Source organism: Onychomys torridus, chromosome 1, assembly GCF_903995425.1.
Source record: "Onychomys torridus chromosome 1, mOncTor1.1, whole genome shotgun sequence".
In the NCBI taxonomy this organism is placed as follows: Eukaryota; Metazoa; Chordata; class Mammalia; order Rodentia; family Cricetidae; genus Onychomys; species Onychomys torridus.
Genome location: NC_050443.1, coordinates 122,637,709 through 122,656,703, shown reverse-complemented (window position 1 = coordinate 122,656,703; position 18,995 = coordinate 122,637,709). Strand labels below are relative to the sequence as shown.

Genomic DNA, 18,995 nt, shown 5'->3' with positions numbered 1-18,995 from the left:
ACCATGAGGCACTCGAGCAGGATGTGGCATCATGGGACAAGCTGTCAGGTGCAAGGGACAAAGGAGACAGATGGAAGCTCCGTGTCCCAGGTAAGCTGAGGTACTGACTGCCATGTACCAGGAAGCAAGAGAGGACATCATTAAAGAGTGATACACATTCTCAGCACTATTGTTTCCTTCAGAGAGGAGCAATCGGAAGGAGGAGAAACCTGGTTCCTGAAGGTGGCAGTTTGTCGCATGGCTGGGATTTGGTCTCGGGTGACAGCCATGTGCTGGCCAGCGGTCTGGGAGCAGGAGGAGCATGGGAGAGTGAGCCTGAAGTCTGCTTAGAAAAGCTCATGTGAAGCTATGCCTCTCCTTTTCTGTTACCTGTTGCCTGAAAAAATTGGCCCAACGTACTGTGCTCTAAAATGGTACCCCAGATCCTGTGCTCCAGCCTAGTCAACGGAGATCATTACAGGAAGCCACAATCAGTCAAAAGGCTGAGAACCACTGATTGTGGGGTCCCCAGCCTTAACTAATACATCTACAGCACAATACCGCCACTGAAGATTCAGGGTCCATCATGGAAGAGGGGGCAGAAAGACTGTAAGAACCAGAGGACACAGTCCAGAGGACCAGGAAATCTACTGCGAGATAAGTTTTCTACTTATGACAGGGACGGCACACACACGAAATCTCAACAATGTGGTTGCTTAAACAAGACCTAAACAATGGCAACACCGGTTAACATGCCAGCATGGATGGGGGAAATGTCATAGGGCCCCACCCCTAGATGAAGAGCTACAGGTAATTCACAGCGGCTGAAAGGGGAGAATTCGTCTTCCCCAGGGATGAGCCTCCTGATTGGTTATCCAACAACAAGTGGTTAGAAACATAAATATCGCAAGCAACACTAAAGTGACTCAGAGGGGTGTGGGTGTCTTGTTAAGTTCCACATCTAGTCCATCACTAAAGAAAGTCAAGACAGGAACTCAAACAGGAGATAGGAATTGACACAGGGACCATGAAAGGGTGCTACTTACTGGCTTGCTCCTTGTGGCTTGCTCAGCTGCTTTCCTACAGCACTCAGGATCACCAGCCCAGGGTGGTCCTACCCACAATGTGCTGGACCCTCCCCATCAATCATTAATTAAGAAAATACCCTACAGGCCTGCCCAATCTTACTGAGGCATTCTCTCAGCTGAGGCTCCCTCCTTTCCAGTGGTCCTAGCTTGTGTCAAGTTGACATAAAACTAGCAAACACATGTGTGTGTGTGTGTCACATTATATACACATCTATAGTACAGAATTTATGTATTTTATATACTTTTTAAATAAAAGAAGAGACCATGTATGGAGGGGCATGGGAAGGACTGAAGGGAGGAAAGGGAAGGGAGAAATGATGTAAACATTTAATTAAAAATAAAATTTAAAAAACAACACCTTGTTTAATAAACAAACCCAAGGGGTTAGGAAGATGTTCAATGGTTAGAGCACTTGCTGCTCTTGCATAGGACTTGGATTCAGTTCCCAGTCCCTATATGGTGGATCATAACCATTCATAACTCCAGATCCAGGGTATCCATGGCCTAAGGCCTCTACCGGCACTATACACATATGGTATATACATGCATGCATGCAGGCAATTACCATACATATAAATAAAAATATTAAATAAGTCTTTAAAACTTTTTTTAAAACAGGGCTGGAGAGATGGCTTAGTGGTTAAGAATACTTATTGTTCTTCCAAAGGACCCAGGTTTGGTTCCCAGAACCCACTTGGTGGCTCACAACCATCTGGAAATGCAGTTCCAAGGGATCTGGCATCCTCTTCAGGCCCCATAGGCACTGTATACTTGTGCTGCACATGCAAGTAGGTAAAATATTCATCGATATAAAATAATATAAATAAAGACATTTTATTCTATTTATTTTTGTTTTGTTTTGTTTTGTTTTTTTGAGACAGGATTTTTCTATGTAGTTTTGAAGCCTTTCCTGGAACTCACTCTGTAGCCCAGGCTAGCTTCAAATTCACAGAGATCCACCTGGCTCTGCCTCCCGAGTGCTGGGATTAAAGGCGTGCACCACCACCACCCGGCAAATAAGGACATTTTAAAAATACATTATAAGACCCACAATGCTGGGAAAATGGATCAATCCAGCAAGTGCTTGCCATACAAATATGAGAATCTAAGTCCTTCCCCAGAACCCTCAGGAGGCAGAGGTAGGCTAATCTCTGTGAGTTCAAGACCAGCCTGGTCTACAGAGTGAATTCAGCCAGGAACACACAGGGAAACCCTGTCTTGAAAAACAAAAACAAAAAAAAAACAAAAAAAAAAAAAGAAAATAAAAGAAAAAAGCTAGGTGTAGTAGCACATGTCTTTAAGCCCTATACTCAAGAGGCAGACAGGTCTCTGTGAGTTTAGGGCCAGCTAGAACCATACAGTGAGACTGTTTCAAAAAACTAAAACAAAAGACCAGGCTTAGAGGCACACACCTTTAATATCATCTAAGGGAGGCAGAGGCAGGTGGATCTCTGAGAGTTCTAGGCCAGCCTGGTCTACATAGAGAGTTTCAGGACAGCCATGGCTACATAGAGAAACCCTGTCTCAGAAAACAATACAATAAATAAAACTAGGTGTGTGTGGAGACAGAAGGAGCCCTTAGGATTTGCTGACCAGCCAGTCTAGCCTAATTGATGAGCTCTATCTCAAAAGAAACCCTGTCTCAAAAAAAATAAAAATAAAAAATAAAAAATGAGGTGAAGAGGACCTACTCCTGTAGAGGACCTGGGTTTGGTTCCCAGTACCCAAATGATGGCTGACAACCATCTATAACCTGAGTTCCAAGGGGATCTGATGACCTCTTCTGGCCTCTGCAGGTACTGCACACACACACACACACACACACACACACACACACACACACACACACACACATTCTAGCATTGGAGTTGGGAGGCAGAGGCAGGTAGATCTCTGTGAGTTCCAGGACAGACAGGGCTCTGTTCCACAGAGAAACCCTGTCTCAAAAAACCAAACCCAAATAAATAAATCTTGTGTAAAAAATTAAAAAGACATGGTGAATGGCACCCAAGAGATGACACCTGAAGAGTCTACTGCTGCCCTGCCCCACACACACTTGGTTTTGTTTTTGTTTTTTTGAGCTGAGGATCGAACCCAGGGCCTTGCGCTTGCTAGGCAATCACTCTACCACTGAGCTAAATCCCCAACCCCCCACACACATTGGCCCACTAACTCTCAAGGCTTCCATGTTAGCACTAACCCTTGTTGGAATTTATTTATCCCTTGCTGCTGCCATGACTGACCCTGGGCTCTGCCTCCTATGGCAGCATGCTGGCAGGCTTCTCCTTGCTTTTCGGACATGGGATAGTTCTGGGGTGTCTTTTCAAAATTCAAGCTATGGCTCCAGGCCAAGAACAACATCACTTGCCAAGGGATTGAATCTGGTGCCCTGGTCTTGCTGTAACTGTTAGAGGTAGTGGCTTTGAGAAGAAAGGGGAAAGATGCAGAAAACAGGTAGGAACCAGGCAGGTGGGACAGCCTGTGTCCCACCAAACACCCATAATATTATCCCCACCTGAGACACAGTCACGGCAGGCCCACCTGTGCCCCATCCCACAGCTCTGTAATAGTCACCCTGGGGACTCTACACTGGAACTTTTCTGACTCTTCCTACCACCGGCTCCCAGTTCAAACTTTGGTTTAAAATTAAAAAAAAAAAAAAAAAAAGATGAATCCAGGCTTAGGCTGTAGCTCAGCTGGTAGAGTGCTCACCGAGCACACATGAGGCCTTGGCTTCCATCCCCAAGAACTGAAGGAATGAGGCATGGTGGCTCACCCTGCAATTCAGCATTCAGGAAGTAGAGACAGTAGAATAGGGAGTGAGAGCCAGGAAAGGCGCAAGAGCTACACAGAAAAACCCTGGGGCGGAGGGAGGGGTGCAAACTAAAGAAGAGTACTCCCATCTTCCTCTTTGAGGGCACACCTTCAGTGACCTAAGAACCTCCTGCCATGCTGCATTGTCTGTTCTCTGTCTCGAGTTTGGGGAGTTTTCCTGTTTTTGTTTGTCTGTCTGTTTTCAAGACAGAATCTTGCTGTGCAGCCCAGGCTGTTCTCAAACTTGCAGTCCTCCTGTCTTGACCCCCTGAGTGCTAGGATCACAGATGTGCACCACTGCATCTGACTCTAGGCTCCATCTCCTGAAGGTCTCACCACCTCCCAACAGGGCCACCTGCAAATGAAGCCTTGGACACCCAGGGAATATTGCTTAGCCATCTACGTCTTTGCATGCATGCACAGTGTCTGAGAAAGAGGATCCAGGATGCAACCCCAATGTAGGCCATGTTACTGTTCACATGGACCAGACCATGATGGAGAAGACAGGGCTTCAAAAGGGCCCTGTGCCCACCCTCCCCCCAGAGAGACCCACAACAGCTACTTTCACAGTTAGTCCCTGAGTATCTTCCAGCACCTCTACACCCTCCATCATCTCTGCCTGGAATTTGCTGGTGGGTGGAGTCTAGGCTTGGCCTCAACTGTCCCTGAAAAGTGGGAGGTGAGGGCCCCAGCCTGAAGAAGCACTGAAGAGGCAGATCCCAGGCCTGAGTTTGTTGGAGACGCATTCCCCAGCACCACATACAGCAGGCATGGTGGTGCAACGTTGTGGAAAGTGGAGGTAACAGGATCAAGAGTTCAAGGTCAGCCTGGGCTACTGAGACTCTCAAAAAACAAAACCCAAGTAAGTACACCAACTCTACTTTGCCTTTTAGGGGTTAAGAGGACAGGGGAAGAGGAATAAAGGCAGAATCGTTTGTCTACAGTTCTTTCCAATTTAAATGTTTCTTCTGTGATTTAAATCGCACTCCCATCAACAGCTCAGAAGTCAGCAAAGAGAAGGGAGCTGATTCATCATGAAGTCATTTTTAAAATTCCCTTTCTGAATATAAACCAGGATGTTTAATTAATTCCACATACTGCAAGCAGTACACTACAGCCTTCACTCCGCATAACAACAAATCCATGAATGAATGCACAGAACAGCCCCCAGCCATCCGCCAGCACTGTGCTAAATGTCCTACCCATATTACCTTAATTACTCTTGGCCTTGGCCTGGCAAGGGAAACCATCACACTGCACAGTAAAGATGTATGGATTTACCCACAGCCTCTCTGTGCTGCCGCCTCCCACAGGAACAGAAATGTTTTCTGACTTGCGGGACGTCCTGAAAAGAAGCAGCTAGCTTTAAGGTTACTTTTCCCTTTGACAGGTAGCTCAGGCTGGCCCCAAATTTCCATCCTTTAGAGTCCTTAGTGCTAGGATTGCAGATATGGGCCACCACACCTAGCTGTGGTAGTGCATGGATTTTCTTTGTGTGTGTGTGTGTGTGTGTGTGTGTGTGTGTGTGTGTGTACCTGCTCTTGTCCTATGTGGACACCATCGGACAGCTTTGTGTGCTGGCCTCACTTCCCACTTCGTTTGTAACAACGTTCTTTGGGTTTGCCTTGGTTGTTTTGTTGGGTGATGGTGTAGGGTTTTTTGTTGTTGTTGTTGTTGTTATTGTTTTTTGTTTTTTCTGTTTTTGTTTTTAGATAGGGTCTTGCCATGTGGCCCCGACTGGCAGAGAACACACTATGTAGGCCAGGCTAAACTTGAACTCAGCTCCTCCTGTTTCGGCCTCATGAGTGCTGGTATTTAAAGCAGGAAGCTGGCCTATGGGCTTCTGGGAACTCTGCAGCCTTTGCATCCCATCCTCCCCTGGGAGTACTGGGATTACAGGTGCCTGTGGCCAGCTCTAGAGGATGGCCAACCTGCCAACCCACCCCTCTGCACTCCAGTTTTCTGAGCTGTTAAATGTCCGCAATGACAATAGCCACCTGGTAAAGCCTTTTCCTCCATCCCGTGGGAGAGGGCACAGTTCCCTTAGATGAGCATGGGCTGGAACTCATCTCACCTAGAGCTACATCGGGGGCACACAGGAGCCCCTCAGGTCCACTAGCAGCGTCTGCCTTGTTCCTGATGGCAAAAGAAGCCATCTGTCAAAGCTGAGAGATGATCCAAGAGAGGTCTCAAAATCTCTGACCCCTATAGGACTCTGGGGTGTCACAAACCAGACATGTTCCCAGTAGTCCTGTCTCAGCTTCATTTCTACAGCTGTGATAAAATACCATGGCAAAAAGTGTCTTAGTGGGGAGAAGAGGCTTATTTGGGCTCAGAATTCCAGCTTTACAGTCTATTATTGCAGGAAAATCAATGCGGCAGGAATCTGACGCCACTGGCCACATAACATCCACCAAAAGCAATGAGACGCGAACGCATGGGTGCTCAGTTATCTTTATCACTCAACCCAGGACCCAAGCCTCAGGAATTTGCCCCCCATTTCCACAATGGGTCTCCCCACATCAATTAAGTCAACCAAGACAATCACCCACAACCACGTACACAGGCCTTCTTGAGATGCTCTAGCCAGGTGATACAAGGCTGTGTCAGGTTGACAATTAAAACTAACCATTACAGGGTCCAACTACTCCCTGAATTTGATGTGGCCAAGGCAGGCATCCATCCCATTGGTTAAGGCCAGAACCTGTCATCCCTCTGTGGACTGAATCTTACCTTTAAATTCTATCTATCTATCTATCTATCTATCTATCTATTTATTTATTTGTGTGTGTTTATCAGTGTATCTATGTGCATGTATGAGTGCAGGTACCCCCAGAGTCCAGAAGAGTGTGTAGGATCTCCTGGAACTGGAGTTACAGGTAGTTGGAAGCTGCCTGATGTGGGTGCTGGGAACTGAATCCTGTCCTCTGGAAAATCAGCAACCACTCTGAAGCTCTGAACCATCTATCCAACTCCACTCTAACTCATTTAAAAAAAAAAAAGTTATAACAGGTTTATGGACACTCCTCTGTTTGCTAAGTACTCTCCGTTGGAGCCTCCTGACAACAGGACCTTGGCCTGAGCCCCAACTAACTTGGAAGAATGATGAAAATTCATTTTTCAGAAGCAAAGGCTGCAGCTCCTCTCTTGGCTTCTTCCGCGAGTCAGTCACCACCAGCCCAGTTTCTTAGATGGTCAGTCAGTCACCTTATTACACATACCAGCGGAGCCCGGGCAGTATAGTGCTCCTTATAAACGTGGAAGGGCATTTAACCCAGCGGGGGCGGGCTAGGTGTTCCCTAAAAGTGCACATCTACAGATCGCCTAGGGGGAGCGTCCGTAGGCGCTGACGAGCCACTGTTGCGCGTCGCCTCTAAACTTTACGGTAAGCGGCGCGCAGGACGACCACGTGGCGGCGAAACACCGGCCGGGCGGGAATGCGCGGAATGCGCGGTACGGCCTTGCGCGCTTCCAGCCGTGACCCCAGGGCTCCCGGCGCGCGCTTGTGGGACCGCGGAACCCAGCCTGGGGTCCGCCTGAGTGTCCTGCCACCAAACACCACAGGGAGCAGGGACCCCGGGGAGGGCTCAGCCTGTGAAGCTAGACGACCTTTTCGAGAACCTGAAGCTAAATTTGCCCTTCCTGTTCGGGCCCCGCCACAGCCGGTGTCCCGAGATCTGGAACCTGCAGAGTCCCCACTCTATAAAGCCCTCACTGTCCCCCACTGGCCTAAGTGAAGAATGGAGACGCCTAGGTTTTGCAGGAAGCAGGCCAGAGAGGCTCTGCACCCAGAGGAACCAATGCCGGAGGCGCGGTGCCCCCAAGCTCCAGCTGCTGCGCCCCAGGCCCTAGGGCTCGCTTACCCTCGATTGGGCCACGTGGTCCTGCCTGACCACAGGTAGCTCACACTGGCCCGATTGTCAGGGTTTTCTTCTCCACCTTGGTGCCCGCTCCCCACCATTTAGTCTGGGGCGAGACGTGAGCCAGAGCGATAAAGTCGACAAATCCCTAAAGGACTTTGGGGTTCGGACTGCTCAGGGTATCTGATGCGTTCGGAGAGCTGGAGACCGACCGAGTAGCCACCCCCCCCCAAAGTTACAGCTCCACCCTCGGGGTCCCTGGAGCCAGCCTGGCCACTCCAGAGCTAATTCCTCGGCGCTGGGAGTTTCGCTGGGGGCGGGGGGGGTTGGATATGGGGGACTGAAACTAACTCGGAAATGTAAGCTCTTGAAGATGGGATACGGCCGACTCAGGTGTGCACAGGATGAGCTGAGCATACACACCCGTCCTCAGGGTAACCTAGGTGGAGCAGCCGCGTAGCACGTGGGCTGCCATGCACGCCCCAAAACGCTTGCAGAGTGTAGGGAGGAGCGCCGCATTGTGCCGGAACCTAGGGGCCAATATTCGGAAGCGTTTCCCAAGGCGACTTAAAGGCCAAATTAACAATGGCTAACTGGAACAGAAACAATGAAATCCTTTCAAGTTGTCGCCAGGTATTTGGCTGCAGGTGACCCCACCTAGATGCATCTGCTCACTGCGGGTTCCTCTCCCTGAGGCTGCTGCTAGAGGCTCAGGATTGCGGCCCAGCTCTACACCTCGGGATCAGAGCCCCGAGCTAGGCGGCGCGGGTTCCTCAATGAACACGCTCCCTTCCCCCTCTCAATGAAGTTCCCACAGCTAGGGACGGTGGCAAGTCTACCGCAGAGTCCGCGCTCTCTCGGGAACCCTGGCCCGGGGCGAGGGGTCGAGGAGGGAGGAAATCGGAAAGGAGATTAAAGTTACTTTGAAATTTTCTTTCCAAATAACGTAGTCTCTTCTCGATTGGTCGAGTGGCCTTTTGTCTCCAAAAGGTCACCGAAAATAAGCGCAGAGCACTTTAAGTGAGCCCAGAGCGTGCAATTCCTGCTTTGAGGTGGTGTGGGCTTTTTTGTTGTTTGGTTGGTTTTTTTGCCAATGTAGAAGTTAAAATCACAAGAGAAAAGTGTGTGCTAAATTACTTTTTCGTTGGGAAATAAAAATTAAAAGTCCAAACGCTTTCTCTGAGATTCTTAAAACAACTGGCCCGGAGAGAACTCTGAACTGCTGTCCCCCCTCCAGGGCTCCGGAGCTGGCCGAGCGGGGTTCCCCGGATGGGGGATGGGCGCTCCCCACCGGGTCCCAAATTCCTGCGCCTCCCCCACGGGTTCCTGGACGGCTCTACACGCCCGCCAACGGGACTTGCACTTTTACGCCCGTCCCTGAGCGCCCTGATCAACGAAGTTCCTCGTGGAGATCTGCCCGGTCCGCCTAGTAACAGCGCTGCATCCGGATTGGCTCATGCTAATTCCAGTTTCCTGGTCTTTCCCGCGGTGGTGGTGGTGGGGGTGCTGGCTGCGGGTCCCGAGCTCGTGCTGCCGGGTGGGCGAGCCCCTTTATGCCCCGCTGCCCTCGATGGCGCACCCTGGCCAGGCCCGCGTGCTCCGCTCACAGGCACTCAGCCGCGGATGATAGTGCGTAGCCCCATAAATCATGCTTACTGCCTCCCGGTAGGGATTTTATGAATGAAAAGGCAGCTGGGCCGCCCTCGTGCTCAGGCTGAAGCTCCCAGGCTTGGCGGGGCCTGTGGCCCGAGCAAGCGTGGGCGGACTGCCCGGGCCACCCACCACCTTCAGAGCTGCAATGGGATCACTGTCCCATAGGATCTAGATATTAGGGACCCCAATGTCAGGGGAGGGGGCCGGGAGGAATGCGCTCCGAAGATAAGGGGGTTCACTTCTTGCGTGAACCCTTTTCCAGTTTCGTCCATTCACTCTTGGGGACACGCAACTATTCCCGGGAAAATATGTGAATAGTTCGCCGGACTTGGGGTCGGAATTGTGAAAACTTTAAAGGCGAGGGGATTAAATGGGCCAAGGTGGCATAACTCCTTTATCCTAAAAACTTTTATTTGACTAAATGTTAGAGACGCCTGGGAATCCACTCGTGTAACCACGAACACCCATAAGTTTTCTTAAATGTCGTATCGACGCACACCTTTGTCTTGATTCTGACTAGCCCCCCAGGAACTCACGGATGCCGCCCCAGCTGCAGTTCTAAAGGTGGAGGCACGGCCACACCCCCAACAAAGCCAATCGGAAAGCTTCCGGTGGTCTGGTTGCTGGCAAGGCGGTTTAGTTTTCTTCATTAAAAAAAAAATAAATTAGGAAAGAGCCCATCATGTATCAGCCTTTCCTTAAAAGGTTTGTTTTTCTTGGGTAAATCGCCCGCACTGGAGGACCCTGGCCAGAATGAGCTGGTCACCTTGGGAAGGCAAATCGAAGATTTCCCCCTTGGTGAGGAATGGATGAAGGAAATAATGGCCACCATCTTGAGCTGTTGCTGGGATTTTCGAGATTTTATTTTATTTTTGAGCGAGCGCATGCTAGGCTGGGGAGCCTTGGAAGTTCAGAGCTACATCTCTGGCCCTTTGCAACGACCCCCAGTGCACCAGGATGGAGCCTGCACCGGAGCTTAGGGCTCGTCCGGCATCTTCACGTGTTGTACAGTTCCTGAGTTTTACACGTGTCGATGAAATTGAAAGAAGATGGGAACGCCGGGATTTCTAAGCAGTCAGTCCGCCCGTGGGTGCCCTCGTGGCGTCCTCGGAAACGTGCCCATTCTCCCGGCTTGAATATAGGGTGTCCTTTCGTCCCCAGGATCCCCCATCCATTGAAGTCTTCCCTAGCTTGTGTGTGGCCTGGCCTTCCCCCTAGCTGTCCTGTCCAGAGCCAGCACCACCCCACCTCCACAGGTCTCGGAGGACCCACTTGGGCAAAGAAGACACCCCAACACCACCCTTGCACCGTTCTTTCCCAGCTTGGAGAGAAGCTGTCCGAGCGATTTGCATATCTACGAAGGTCGAGAGGGGGGTGCTTTGGGCTTGTCCCCTTGCTGCTCACAGCTCCCGAGCCCCCCCCCCCTGCGCCTGCCCCGGCCCTCCCCCCCTCCCCCCTCCCTTTCTCTGCCTAACTTTGATCTCTGCTTAACAACAGTAACGTCACACGGACTACAGGGGAGTTTTGTTGAAGTTGCAAAGTCCTGCAGCCTCCAGAGGGCTGTCGGCGCAGTAGCAGAGAGCAGCAGACTCCGCGCTCCGGAGACCGGCAGTAGAGCGCGAGGCAGCGCGCGCCAGCAGCAGCCACCCGAGCCCAACCAGGTCCACAGCCCTCCCCAGGCGGCCGCGCCATGGAACACCAGCTCCTGTGTTGCGAAGTGGAGACCATCCGCCGTGCGTACCCTGACACCAACCTCCTCAACGACCGAGTGCTGCGAGCCATGCTCAAGACCGAGGAGACCTGCGCACCCTCCGTGTCTTACTTTAAGTGCGTGCAGAGGGAGATTGTGCCGTCCATGCGGAAAATCGTGGCCACCTGGATGCTGGAGGTAAGGGGCTACAGGGGCTTAGGATCCCCTGGCAACTTATTGCCCCCACCCACATCTTCCTCCTTTCCTTTCCGACACGGAGTTTCCCCTGTGTGTTGGTAGGAATCCGGATTCTCAAAATAAATAGATACTGCGGGTCTTTGTGACTGAGGAAAGTGTAGGAGTTGGGGTGATGGGGCTTCCTTCTCCTGGTGGGGGGCAGTCGGGGAGGAGTGCCTTTGAGGGAGGACGGTGCCAGAGGGTGCCAGGGACACCCCAGAGGGTGCGGACTGGGCGCCTTTTGTGGCCCCTGCTTGCGCCCCATTCCTGTTGCGCCTCGGCCGTGGCCGCCTCCGCGCGTAGCCGCCAGCTCGGGGGGAGGGGGCATAGATTTGATTTTTAAATTAATATCCGTGGACACGTATGCAAGGGCCGCTCGTGCCAGTATTATGCGCCATCTTTGCTCCTTTATTGCAAAGCAAAAGTGTTTATTAATAATTGGGGGCAGGGCGGGGAGCGGCGGCAGGGGCGCTGGGACAGGCACGAGGGGCCTCGCGGCAGCCAGGAATCACTAAATAGGACATAGCGAGGGATTTTGGGGAGGGACCCTTTGTTCAAGCAGCGGACCCCTGGGCACCCCTGCACAGGCTGCCTGGCCCAGAGAGCACGCCAGTCTGCAAGGTCGCGTGGCCCCCTAGTCACTAGAGATTGACCGTCGTCCGCGCGGGTCTGCACTTGGGGGTTCCTACCCAAGTCAAGTCGGGGAACCAAAGCACATTTTCAGATGTTCAGTAGGAGGCTCAAGGGCCCCAAAGTATTTTAAAATAATTTCTAAAGTGCAGCATGGTGCCCTTGCAGAGGCACCCGCACCCAGCAAAAGGGGGGCCCCCAGAGTTTGAGTCGCTGGGGCTCATTCTCTAGCGTACACCGAGCTCCTGACCCTCGGGTTGTATCAAGGGTCGCCCGATGGTTATTTTCGGGCCTTTTTAAGGCACCTAGTTATTTTTTAAATATTTTTAAATATTTTTTGAAAAGATGACGTCTGGGAAATGAGGCGCGGCGGCCTGGGACGCCACCTTTGTGTCTCGCGTACGCGCGAGCGGCGCCCAACCCCCGGCTCCCTGCCAGCTCCGCGGTGGGATTCCCTTGGCCTGCGGCCTTCTAATTCCAGCATGGGCCGGGGTCCCCAAGGCCACCACTGCTGAGCTCCCCAGCGCCAGCTGCCCAGGGACTTTCCCTTTCAGTTTCAGGGTGGTGAGTGGGTACTAGCCTCCCGCGCATCCCGGGGAGTTTGCCACGACGACCCCTCTCCGCGCCCTCACCACTCATTCACTATGTAATCTAGGAAAGGGATGCAGGATCACATTGAGCCACGACCCTCTCCCTCATTCCCCTCCCCTGCCCCCCGTTGACGGTCATGGTCCCGGGTCCCCGCAGGTCTGCGAGGAGCAGAAATGCGAAGAGGAGGTCTTCCCGCTGGCCATGAACTACCTGGACCGCTTCCTGTCGCTGGAGCCCCTGAAGAAGAGCCGCCTGCAGCTGCTGGGGGCCGCCTGCATGTTCGTAGCCTCCAAGATGAAGGAGACCATTCCCCTGACCGCCGAGAAGTTGTGCATCTACACTGACAACTCTATCCGGCCCGAGGAGCTGCTGGTAACCGAGGACCCCACACCTGCCATCCTTCATTAGCTACGCGACCCCTGGATGGTGGGAGCTGCAAATGATAGGGGGCCCAGCCAGCCTCGGACACATATCCAGCCCCATGGAAGTCACCCACACTGCAGAACACCGAAGTGGCAGTGGGCAGAATCCCAAACCCATTCCACCTCTCTGGGCCCCCCTCTCCTCCTGGACTGCCCACCATGTCTAGCAGTGAAGCCACTCTGAAATGTGGGTGGTGTGCGCCCCCTTGCGGCGCTGGAGCTGCAGCGCTGGCGGTGGGGGGTCCTTTTTGTCTAGCACTTGTGGCCCACTTGGTCTTTATATATTTGTTGTTTACCTATCTGTGGTGCCCGGTTGAACCCACTCTCTAAACTTACCCCCAACCGGCCTGACCTCTTACTGACCTTGTTCTCTGTTTTCTGCAGCAAATGGAACTGCTTCTGGTGAACAAGCTCAAATGGAACCTGGCCGCCATGACTCCCCACGACTTCATCGAACACTTCCTTTCCAAAATGCCAGAGGCGGATGAGAACAAGCAGATCATCCGCAAGCATGCGCAAACCTTTGTGGCGCTCTGTGCCACAGGTAGGGCCCCCACCCCCACTCTTGTCCGGGAGACTTGCAGTTCCCTGGCTAATGCCTCTTGCTGTCTTTTCTGTACCAGGTGATAGTCTCAGGCACGTGTAGAAGGGGGTTCCCTCATCTCTATTCTGAGTCCAGAGTACAGGTAGCTTGTTGGGGATAGATGGTGCTGGGGGTCACACTGAAGGTTGGAGACCTAACTAGATGACCCAGACTCCCTGTGCCAAGCTTTCCACTGCCAGGTAGTGGTGTTACCACTGCATGCTTTCTGAAAAGGGTTTTGCCTCTGTTCCTGGGCTGCCTGTCCCCACCTACCTCCTGTCTGCCTGTGATTTCAAGGAGCCAGCTGGGGGAGGGGGGGGCGGCTCCTGGCTTCTTCCCAGTCTTGGCCACCTGCCAGGAGTGTTTATAGGGGCAGGACAAATGGCCTCATCCCCAGTCCCACAAGCAGGGTGACCAGCTCAGGGGCTTAGATCCCCCTCCCCAGGGGTGCTATAGGTTGGTTCTTTTTTGGCAGAGTCCTGGGAGGGCTGATTGGCAGCAGAGAGACAAAAATCTCCCCATGGTTCCTCCAAGGGACCCTCCCTGGAGCCAGACCCCAAGTAGACAGGCAGACTTAACTCAGGGTAGACAGACGTGCTGCAACACACACAGACATCTTGCTGCCTCTGCGTGTTCCTGATACTACATCTGGCAGCTGCTTCCCCATCTCTAATTGGAAGCCCCGGGGAGGAGGTTTAGAGATGCTGAGGGGTGTTGCACTCCCTCCCACCTGCTTAGGACCCCTCCACCCAGGTGGCCCTCGTCAGGCCTGGGTTGCTACATCTGTTTGGAGCTCAGGCTGGGTGACGTGTAGGGCAGCCAAAAGGCAGCATGGTGTAAGAGGGGCATGTAGTGTCTTCTCCTACCTGCCATCTCTGTGGCATCTTTTCATGTCTGGCAGCCCCCGTGGCTAGTGTTTTCTGCACAGCTTGTGCCGGATGTGAAGATTTGGGGACTCTAGCCTCCCAACTACCTGCTGAGGCTGCCAGCCCCTCTCCAGAGGCCTACGAAGCGGGGGTGGGGGGGGGGGGGGTGGCACATGGGAATGCCAAGGCCATCAGTAGCCTGGAAGGATCTAAGGGGCGGGGGTGGCCCTGCTGGCTGGCAGGCAGGCGTCTGGCTGGGGTTCCTCTGGGGAGAGCAGAGCCTTTGGAGGCTCCAGGAAGCCTTTTATGGAGCTGAAAGTGGCCTCGGAGAAGCTGCAGAGTTTCCCAGAGATAACATGAGGGATGGGGTGGCACAGCCTCCCCAGGACGGTTCTGGCAGCAAAGTGCCCCTCCCAGGACCCCTGGATTCTAGCAGGGAAGCCAACGAGCATTAATGCATTGTGGGTGTGGCTGGACCCAGCTTACTGTATGGCCTTTGTCTGTGATAGGGTCCACTAAGAGCCCCCAAAGACAGGTGGAGGGAGAGGACAGCTTGGTGAACTTCAGTAGTCCAGTGTTCCGGCCCTGGAGGCTTTGTCCCCCTAGAGGAGTAACCAGCTCTTCTGTCCCATAGAGGTCACTCCAGAAAGAGGCCAGAGGTCAAGGCCGGGAGATCTGCCATCTATGTGGCAAAGAGATGGGAGGATATGACTTTGCTTCTCCCTTCTGGATACCCCCAGACCTGGGTCCTGCTCGTGTGAACAGTGCACTAACCTAGGTTGGGGTTGGTCACACAGGCATGTATGTGCAGGTGACCAGAGTGTACCCTTGTGTGGATTCAGACAATGGGAGACTGAGCTAAATGGAGGATGTTGGTGAGTGTCAGCCATGTCACTGAGCTGGGTGACGGCTCTGCCAGCAGCAACCAGGCAGTGTGAGGAAGCAGATGTTAGGGCTCCTTACGGGACCTAGAGGATCATGCTATTGCACTTGGGAAGAGAAAAAACAAGCATCCGAAGGAGGGGCTGGGGACTTTGGTCCATGTGCCAGCTGCTGGTTGGAGTTTTTCTCTCTCTAAAAAGGGAGTGTCTGATTTGAACTTGTCCCATAGCAAGTTTGGTTTACTGGACTGAGCTTTGAGTCCCCAGTGCCACCTGGAGGTATTGTCTCCCTTCTGGGTGGGTGCTCTTCTTGGTACCTCTGACCTTCAACAGAGCCAAAGCTGTAGACTCTATCAGGGTGGTCTCCAAAGGGCCTCACAATAACAGCTCTCTCCCCTGGTGATTCCCATTCATTTTCTTCAAGCCTCCTTGTTCCCAGTCATGGGGTGACACAAGGTGAGGTCATGAGCACTGACACCTGTTCTTTCTTGTGTCCTCTGGCCTGGAACCCCATATTCACAGGCTAAGTGAGTGGCTGTCCTTGTCACCACTTTGTTGTATGTGACAGGAAAGCAGCTGGGTGGTGGGGTTGGTGGAGAGGCATTCCATCAGTGTGGCACACCACAGTTAATGCTGAGTCCATTTGGGTGGCAGAGGGGACAGCTGGTGACCCCCAGATAAAGTCCTAAAGTGAAACCCTGCTGCAATACTGCGGGGGAACATGACCCCAACATTTACTAGTGGACAGGCTACAAAGCTGGAACTCCCCTGGGCTTTACCTCCCACCTGGGGCCTGTGCATATGAGAGAGTCCCCAGGACTGTGGGTGAGGGAGGCTTCCTTCTCTAGGGACCCTGGCCTGGAGTTCTGGGTTGACTATTCCCAGCCCCCTCTGGGGCTACTTCCAACTGGTTTACCTGGTCTGGGGTCACATGTCCTCTTCCCTAACCTGGCATCTGTGAACCAGGAGAGCTAGCTCTGGGTTAAAGGGTTAAGAGCCCGCACCTTGGATTCTGTACTTTGCCCTCTTAAACTTTGAAGTGCTTAAAGGAACAAATGGGGGGTGGGGATTTAGCTCAGTGGTAGAGCGCTTGCCTAGCAAGCACAAGGCCCTGGGTTCGGTACTCAGCTGGGGTGGGGGAGTGAGGGACAAATGGGCCATGACCTCTTCCCTGGTGTTTGCTTGAGGTGCTGGGGATGGAACCCAGGCCATGGTCAGCGGCTCGGCTTTTTAAAGCGAGACAAGGCCTTACTGAAAGTTGAGCCAAGGCTCTGGCCTGGAACTCTTGATCCTCCCTAGTGCTGGGGGTAGCAGACCTACCTGGAGCACTATGCATGCATCTAGCGCCACCTAGGGGTCTCCAGAGGAGCTGGAGTTGCTTCTCGCATAGGGAGGTTTGGAGGCCGGGTTGAGGCTATGTTGAGAATTGGGTGGGAGCTGAATCACCGGCCTGTAGCTGTCCCTGCTCACAGCCACCTCTGTCCTTCTCTGCTGCAGATGTGAAGTTCATTTCCAACCCCCCCTCCATGGTGGCTGCTGGGAGCGTGGTGGCTGCAATGCAAGGCCTGCACCTGGGCAGCCCCAACAACTTCCTGTCACGCTACTGCACCACGCACTTTCTTTCCAGAGTGATCAAGTGTGACCCGGTGAGTGGGTCTCATGGAAGGGAGGGCCAGGGAACCCTGCTGGGGGCCAGTGTCAAGACACTGTGTGACCAGGCTAGGGCTGTGAGGGGTGGAGCACTCACCGGTCTCTGCTGCAAGGGGGAGCTGAACTTGGGCTCCCTCGCTAGCCTCTTCCCAGGTTTGAGGTTTAGGGAGCTTCCAGAAGCCATTGATCCTAAAGGCAGGGGCCGGGGGCGTGGTATAATTGGCAAGTAAAGCTCAAGTCTGGCCCAGCTACAGTAGGACCACATCTCCCTCAGCGCAGCCTTTGGGGGTGGAGTCCACAGAGGACTCTGGTATAGACCTTTTTCCTGCGGAAGACACACTCTAGAACTTTCTTAGTGGGGGGTGGGGGGAGTGAGGGCTTTGCATTAGGCCACATGTGAATACCTTCTCACTGAGGAATATGACTTGATGGAGCTCTAGCCACAACGGTGTCCTCGAGGACGTTGCAGGCTGTCATACACAGAAGGACAGACAAAAGTACAGTTCTGGCTTGTACTCAGCTGGGGGTTCAATGGAGGCCAGAGCCACTGGGCATGTGGAAGGCTTCCATGTGTGACAGACTCTGCCCTGTCTGACATCACCTGCGGGGACCCTGATCCCTGCACCCATCAAGTGTACCTCAGCATGTAGCCTCCTTCCCCCAAGCACCTAGGGCTCCTGAGAATGGAGGGTAGGGTATGTGAGCAGGTGGGAGCCCTTGGGCTTCAGAAAGGGATTCAAGGATGCCTGTGGGTCCATACCAAGGTACCTGGGCCTCAGTTTGCCCCTTCTGTAAAATGGGGCCATTTGCCCTGCCATCTTCCTTAGCTATGGTATCCATCAACCAAAGAGGAGCAGTACACAAATTCTGAATGTGGGAGCTCAGGGGTTCTGCAGAGTACTGCTGGCTTGAGGAATGTAGGCCATGCCCTAGCCTCATCCCAGCTAGACAGGACTTAAGATGTTCATGAGTCTCATTCCTGATGAAATGCTTTTTAGGCTCCAGTGTTACCACTGGAGCTGGCTTCCCTCAGGCCACCCAGGGGCAGAAGGCTGTAAGGGAGAGATAGGTAGGTGCTCCTTATGGGGAGTACAAAATACAGCCCCAAAAAAGGGACGTGGAGAGGTGCTTTCCCTCAGCCATTCAGAACCTGTTACAGGGGATCATGCTGGGCTAGGTTCACCTCCTGGAACCACCTACAGAAACTGCATCCGAAATGTGGAGTTCCCAGGACCTCCTGTTGAAGCAAGGGGGATATATCAGGCAGTGCTGTGGGAAGCCCAGGGAGGGATTTCTGCTGGGTAGACCTGGGGTGGACAAGCAGGTAAGTGTCCTACAGGCGATAGCCAACTGTCCCGTGGCTTGGGGGCAGAGGTTTCCAGGCTGAAGGCTGGGAACCGAAGGTGATGCTCTTGCTTTCTGGTCTTCTGCGGCTCTCTCACTGCTCACTGGATTTGGGGATGGCTCGGGGTGTTTCTTCAAGCCTTGTCCTTAGCAAAGCCTGCCTCTCAGGTCAAGGCACTGGCCACTAGCCTCTGGCTAAACAAGGACCATCTCCGCCTGCCTCTCCAGGACTGCCTCCGTGCCTGCCAGGAACAGATTGAAGCCCTTCTGGAGTCTAGCCTGCGCCAAGCCCAGCAGAACATCGACCCCAAGGCCACCGAAGAGGAGGGGGAAGCGGAGGGAGAGACTGACCTGGCCTGCACACCCACCGACGTGCGAGACGTGGACATCTGAAGGCCGCTGGGCAGGCGGGTGCCACCAAGCAGTGGCAGCCCGCGATGAGGAAGGAGCCAGCCCGGGGTGCTCCTAATGATGTCCCTCTTGAGGACATTTGTTACCAGAGGGGAAGTTTTGTTCTCTTTGTTGGTTGTTTTTCTTTAATCTTTCTCCTTTCTGTCTGACTTAAGCAAAAGAGAAAAAAAAAATACCTGAAAGCTGTTAAAGAGAGAGAGAGAGATAGAATTTGCATCACCCTAAGTGTAGGGCGGAGGGGGATGCTACAAATTTAGGATTTTATACCCCAGTAATCAACTAGTTTTCTATTAATG

General features: G+C 53.0%; 1 protein-coding gene across 1 annotated transcript; it reads left to right on the top strand.

The window, feature by feature from the left end:
* The first annotated feature begins 10,705 nt into the window (after positions 1-10,705).
* Ccnd1 (cyclin D1) lies at positions 10,706-18,845 on the top strand. Its single transcript, XM_036175722.1, has 6 exons — positions 10,706-10,756; positions 10,892-11,282; positions 12,699-12,914; positions 13,349-13,508; positions 16,792-16,940; positions 18,517-18,845. The coding sequence occupies exons 2-6, from the start codon at positions 11,085-11,087 to the stop codon at positions 18,679-18,681; spliced, it is 888 nt and encodes a 295-aa protein (XP_036031615.1). The 5' UTR covers positions 10,706-10,756; positions 10,892-11,084; the 3' UTR covers positions 18,682-18,845.
* The last annotated feature ends 150 nt before the right edge of the window (positions 18,846-18,995 follow it).

Bases quoted from the DNA above. Each gene is read 5' to 3' on its own strand.
- Ccnd1 (XM_036175722.1), top strand. From the start codon at position 11,085: ATGGAACACCAGCTCCTGTGTTGCGAAGTGGAGACCATCCGCCGTGCG. The intron at 11,283-12,698 runs GTAAGGGGCTAC...GGGTCCCCGCAG, and splicing joins TGGCCACCTGGATGCTGGAG to GTCTGCGAGGAGCAGAAATG. The intron at 16,941-18,516 runs GTGAGTGGGTCT...CTGCCTCTCCAG, and splicing joins GAGTGATCAAGTGTGACCCG to GACTGCCTCCGTGCCTGCCA.